This window comes from Propithecus coquereli, unplaced genomic scaffold, assembly GCF_000956105.1.
Source record: "Propithecus coquereli isolate 6110/MARCELLA unplaced genomic scaffold, Pcoq_1.0 Scaffold301, whole genome shotgun sequence".
NCBI lineage: Eukaryota > Metazoa > Chordata > Mammalia > Primates > Indriidae > Propithecus > Propithecus coquereli.
In genome coordinates this window covers 3426475-3432550 of record NW_012148631.1, presented here as the reverse complement: position 1 = coordinate 3432550, position 6076 = coordinate 3426475, and the positions used below count along the sequence as shown (strand labels likewise).

General features: G+C 44.4%; 1 protein-coding gene across 1 annotated transcript; it reads right to left on the bottom strand.

Annotated features, from left to right (window-relative positions):
- On the bottom strand, positions 1-5263 carry EFCAB9 (EF-hand calcium binding domain 9). Its single transcript, XM_012649691.1, has 4 exons — positions 5128-5263; positions 1702-1850; positions 789-971; positions 1-126 (listed from the first exon to the last, which is right to left on the bottom strand). The coding sequence occupies exons 1-4, from the start codon at positions 5261-5263 to the stop codon at positions 1-3; spliced, it is 594 nt and encodes a 197-aa protein (XP_012505145.1).
- Between the last annotated feature and the right edge of the window lie 813 nt (positions 5264-6076).

Below are 6076 nucleotides of genomic sequence, written 5' to 3'. Positions count from 1 at the left end.
TCACAGCCGCTTGATGTGAAGTTTAGAAGATGAGAGATTTTGTCTTTCTCTCTCTGCTTTCTGCTTCTTCTGGAATTTGTCCACGGAGACGATAGTATACAGCTTAAATTCCTTGTAATTGATGCGCTTTTGTTGTGGGAGGGAAAAAAAATATTTTAGGAAGGAACTGATCCTTTGTCTCAGATGACAGCAGGATTGTATTAATTTCTTATTAAAAACTTAACTTACAGAGGCTCAGTAATTAGGATATAATTATAGTCTGAGTGTAATCTAATACCCAGGAATAAGAGTCTGTTGCAGACCCTAAATGAACAAGGGTCACTTTCTTCTACTATGTCAAGTCCAGACGCTTCAGGCTGGCGTCTAAATTTCTTCACGATGTGGTCCATCACTTTCAACCTTAGCTCCTACTTGCTTCCCCAACATGGGTTTCCTCTTTAAATGGGCAGAATTCACTGTCTTCACCATAGCTTTCTATTAGGATATTGCTCACATATACCTGTCATAGACTTTTTCCCTTTCTACTTAATCAAATATATAAACGCTTCCCCCAACACCAATCACCACCATATTATGTGTCCTTCGCTAAACTGTAATTTTGTATCCATATTACATAACGTAGCATTTAATCAACCCTTTCCCTTCCAGGGCCCATAAGTCTCTCCAGGTTTTTTCTGATCCTAGTGCCATGCAATACACTTATTCGAGTAGGTTTTTTCCCACCCTCCTCCTCACTCGTAGGTAGTAGCACATTGTCCTCTATTTCTGGAAAGAGGTTGCCATGCCACACTTTTGGGTTCTGCACTTACGTCAAAGTCATGGAAGAGCTCTTTGAGTTCCTGTGTATCAATATTGAAGAGAAATCTGTACATTTGGAAGGTGGCTTGACGAATTCTCTGCTCCCCATCCACGTCGAGCAGGTCAAAAATAAGCCGAGAATGGCGATACATAAACTGCTTTTCCAAATGGTTCTATTTTGATAGAAATATGTAAGACAGGAACAGGGTTATCAGTGCTCCTTTCTAAACTTGTTTCATTAAGACTCGTATCTTCACCAGCCCATTCCCTAAAACAAAGGCAAGATCACACAGCTCAGGGATGAAGAGGTTCGTTAGCACATCGTCCCCCTTCAGCATCTGTGTCGCGAGGAAGCTTAGGCCACCTGTAGTAATCACTCTGCTAGATGGCACTGTAGTGACTCTGATGCATTTCCTTACATTCGGTGACCTCCATTCCTCAAGGAGTGGGGAATGGGGAAATACAGGCTAGAAGTGTGTATATGGTGAGGAGGGACCCAAGGAAGAGCATTTCTTGTCTCCATCCCCCTCAGAAAATTCTCTGAGCAAAGGACCATGGAGGGAGTGAGGCACTTTGAGATTACAGGTGCTTCTTTGACAATCACCAATAGCACAAGGGAGGAAGGGCGTGCCAAGAAGGGCCCCAACAGGATGAGATCTGTTCTTTCCAAGGCAAGGCAGAGGCAGCGGCAGGGAGAGGCTGTGGAAAACTTCCAGGTTACGGGTGGACCATTTGGGAACCAGGATTCTCTCTCTGTCCCCCATTTTTTTCTTCCTTGTTTTTAGTGAAAGGAAGAAAAATTTTGATGCATGCCTAATTCAGTGCCCCCTTTAGCAAGAGGGTGGCAGCAGCCAAGCTCTGCCTCCTCTGCCCCCTCTGCCCTGGACCCTGCTTGTTACTTGCCTCGTGTGCCAGCAGTATGCACACCAACACGTAGAACTGCTCAAAGCCGATCTCGCCCATGGCATTCCAGTCCAGCATGTCGAACACAATCTCGATCTGTCTCTTTTTCAAGTCAGTCACGTGATGAAGGAAGTGATAGAACAGCACATCTGTGAAGATGGGGAGGCAAGGAGAGGGATTATTCTGAAACAGTTCTGAAATGCTAAACAACTAGGAGCCATATAAGCAGTAGTAATGTTGGAAGCTCGTTGACCCGGGAAGAACATTAGTATTTCTGGCTTCGCGACTATACCTTCCACAATTCCTCGGACCTCAATGGTCCTCGAGCTGTGTGGAAAAGCCCTGTGCCTGGAGTTGAGTCAAGTAAGACAGTGGATAGTGCTTGGTCCCGACCCCAGCTCACACGCCTCATGGAGCAGACAGCTGTGCTCACGGCACCGATCAAAGGCAAGGTGGCAACATACAACGCAAACACAAAGTGCCCCTTGTGTGTGAAAGGGAGAAGTGAATTTTTGTTAGGGATCTAGGGCACTTCCTTGGAAATGCTGACATTTTTCCTGGGCCTTTCCCTTGAGCTAATTAAAATGAGAAATAAAAAATCATTCCTCCTCTATAAAAGTCTTAGTATGCCTCATGCTTATATAAAGTAAATGCATTTGACTACAGGAGGAAGGAAACAAAACTTATTGACCACCTTATGTGTTAGGAACTTTAAATGCCAGGTCTCACTGAGCGCTGGCAAACCCCACAGTGAAAGTGGTATCACACCCCTCTTGTAATAAGCCTCATCTATCAGTCAGTGCACATCAGCGCTTCGGGAACTAACGGGCGTGCCAACCACTAGAGGATCTTGCAAAACCGCAGATTCTGATTCAGGAAACCGGGCGTGGGACTGGGAGTCCACGTTTCTCCAAGCTGCGGGTGATGTGACGGCTGCTGGTCTGTGGCCCACACTCTGAGTGACAAAGGTGTGCCTCATGGTAAGTGTGGAGCAGTGTGGAGCCAGGATTCAAGTGTGGGTCTGTCCACAGCCCTGCTCTTTCCACAGCGAAGCCGTATCTTTTGCATGTTAGTTAATGGATATTTAATCATGCATTCAGAGAAAAAATAATGAAAAATACTGTTTAAAGAATAGGGAAGTGTTTTGCCTGCCATTTCACTCACTAATATGTCCCAGTGAGTAGAAGCAGGAAGAAACAAACATGGTGATCCATTTACACCGTGGCATGTGTTGTCCCCAGTCGTATATACAAATCCCAGAGGGTCACAAGGAATTTCCATGTAACTTTGTCTACATGTGATTGCCCCTTGCCCGTTGATTACAGAAACTGTCTCCTGCATAAGAAATGCCTCCACTGGCTGGGCGCGGTGGCTCACGCCTGTAATCCTAGCACTTTGGGAGGCTGAGGCAGGCGGATTGTTTGAGCTCAGGAGTTCGAGACCAGCCGGAGCAAGAGAATAGAAAGAAATTAATTGGACAGCTAAAAATATATAGAAAAGATTAGCCGGGCATGGTGGCGCATGCCTGTAGTCCCAACTACTTGAGAGGCTGAGGTAGTAGGATTGCTTGAGCCCAGGAGTCTGAGGTTGCTGTGAGCTAGGCTGACGCCACAGCACTCACTCTAGCCAGGGCAACAAAGTGAGACTCTGTCTCAAAAAAAAAAAAAAAAAAAATGGCTCCACTGAATATGTAAAACATATCTACATAATTTGGACGTGCAGCTGAAACCAGCTAAAAGCACAGTGAACCCCTGGTCACAATGTCATGATTTGGGGCCTTCGGACAGCCTCTTGATATTCCTTCTCCGTGCCTCACTGAGTATGAGCACCTGGGAACAACACACCTTATACATACACAGCGATGTCTGTTTTCATGTGGGCCTTACTAGCTACTTAATAAACTGTTTTGAAACCAGCTGACTCTGGCCCACTCAAGTCTCTAAGGCCTTAAGTGACTTCTCCCCCAGGAAGGCAAACATTAAGGCTGTGCCTTCAAATTTCCAAGTCACTATCCAGTCCCTGGGTGACAGAAGACATGAGCATGACTTTACCTCTCGGGTGTTGCATCATAAAGGAGTGATTTAGTCACTGGGGAGATCAGACTCCGTGCGGCAAACATTCCAGTGAGACGAGTGTGTGGGCTTTGGAGTCAGAAAGCCCCTGAGTTTCAATCTCAGCTTTATATTAATATTTATAGCTAGGGTGCCTGAAGCTGCCTTATCTAGGGCAGGGCTATTGGGAATATTTGGTAGTGTACTGTATGTAAATCTATATGTAAAGAGAAAAAGAAAGTGTCCTCTTTTTGTTTTTTTAAGATTGAATGGGCTCTTGAAAAAATCTTTATGGAAGGAACCCCTTATTTACAAATATTTCTCTCTCTGAAGTCAGAATGAATGAATGGATGGAATACTGATATAGTTTGGGTATTTGTCCCCTCCAAATATCGTATTGAAATTAGATCCCCAATGTGGGAGGTATTTGGGTCACAGGAGCAGATCCCTCGAGGTAAGCAGTGAGTTCTCCATGAGTTCCCACGAGAACTGGTTGTTTAAAAGAGCCTGGCACCTCCCTCCCCACCTCTCTTTTCCGTCCCCTCTCCCCTTGTGACGCGGCTCCCCTTCACCTTCCACCATAAGTAGAAGCTTCTAGGGCCTCAGCAGAAACAGATGCCAGCGCCATGCTTCTTGTACAGCCTGCAGAACTGGGGGCCAAATAACCTCTTTTCCTTGTAAGTTACCCAGCCTCAGGCACTCCTTTATAGCAACATAGACAGACTAAGACAGATACCTCATTTCTACCCACTCTTGCAAAGAACCTAATTGGTCTTCTATTAGTTTGTGGACTCAAGAGGCAAGGCTGAGATCTTCAACGTTTTCTGGTCATTCACAGGTACCAAGAATTAGAAAGGATCTTGCAGTTCATCCGATTCAAACCTCCCATTTGACGAATAAGAAGTAAATTCTTGCCGAGGGGTCTTGAGGGTTAAGGCCTGAGTGGGGCTTACCTCCCAAGAATAATAATTATAATACTAACAAACCGTAAGTCTTTACAATGCGCCAGGCACTGTGCTAAGCATTTGCCAAAGTTATCTCATTGAATTACCTTTTTTCCATCTATGAGATGGACTCCCTTAGTAGAAGCCTCACCTCTAGATAGGAAAAATGGGACTTAAAGAGGATGATGACATGTTCTCCAAATCACCGAGGAATTATGGGGAGAGCCAGAATTTAACCCCGGAGCCTGCAGTTTTTTCCTCCCCACAGAGCTACCACTAGTCTCCACTCTCAGCTGGCAGGTTCTCTGTGCTTCAGCTAGCTGATACAATAAAATACTCATTAGCTAAATAGTTTCTGGTTCTGCGAGTTTTCCTGCACATCAGCTACAAACCAGGTGACGACCCAGAGGAAACATGTCTGACTCACTGACCATTCAAGGTGTTCTTGCCGTGCACGTCGAGAAGGTGAAAATATTCCAGCAAGACCTTCACGTTCCTCACAGACAGTAAACAGTATGCTTTGTCCAGATAGAGGTACCACAGAAACGATCCTTCCTTTAGTTTCATCTTGGTACTCTTTAAGCTGAAGGCTCTGGCGACCTGAAGTAGAATAAAGAATCCCGCCTCGGAACTAGAATGTTGGATTCTGAGTAGCTGAGAAGATCTGGCAGCAGAAAAGGCAAAAACGTCAAAGGAAACAGTCAAAAAATGTTAAAATTGCTTCCTCTCAATTCTCCAGCTTTACTATAGATATTTGTTGTCCTAAATCTCTTGTTAACTTGCTTATCCCTCTGTCACTAAAATATAATCCGTTCTAAATGGGAATCACAGGCTGTTTAGAAATGAACGAAAGAAGGTACTACATATGACTACTGTGCTGTGTGGCCAAAGTGGATTGTAGAGTATTAAAATATATGAAAAAGTCCTAAAAGAACCTAGAATAAGGACAGTAAAATAAAGCCAAAGAGAGAAGGAATTTTTTAAAGACCAAAACTCAAATCAGTGAAACAGAAAACAAAGCAGTAAACTTTATTAGAACAATCAAGACCTTTTTTCCTTTTATTTTTTTTATAATGGAAAATTTCAAACATCTCCACAAGTAGAGAGATTAGTATAATGAAGCCTCATGTGCTCGTCACCCAGCTTCAACAACGAGCAGCTCGGGACCAATCTCATTTCATCTATTGTCACTCCGCTCTGCCACTGTCACTGGATTATTTTAAAGCAAATCTCCATCATAACTCATGACATCTGTAAATATTTGAATATATATTTCAAAAAGAGTGACTCCAGCCGGGCGCGGTGGCTCACGCCTGTAATCCTAGCACTCTGGGAGGCCGAGGCGGGCGGATTGTTTGAGCTCAGGAGTTCGAAACCAGC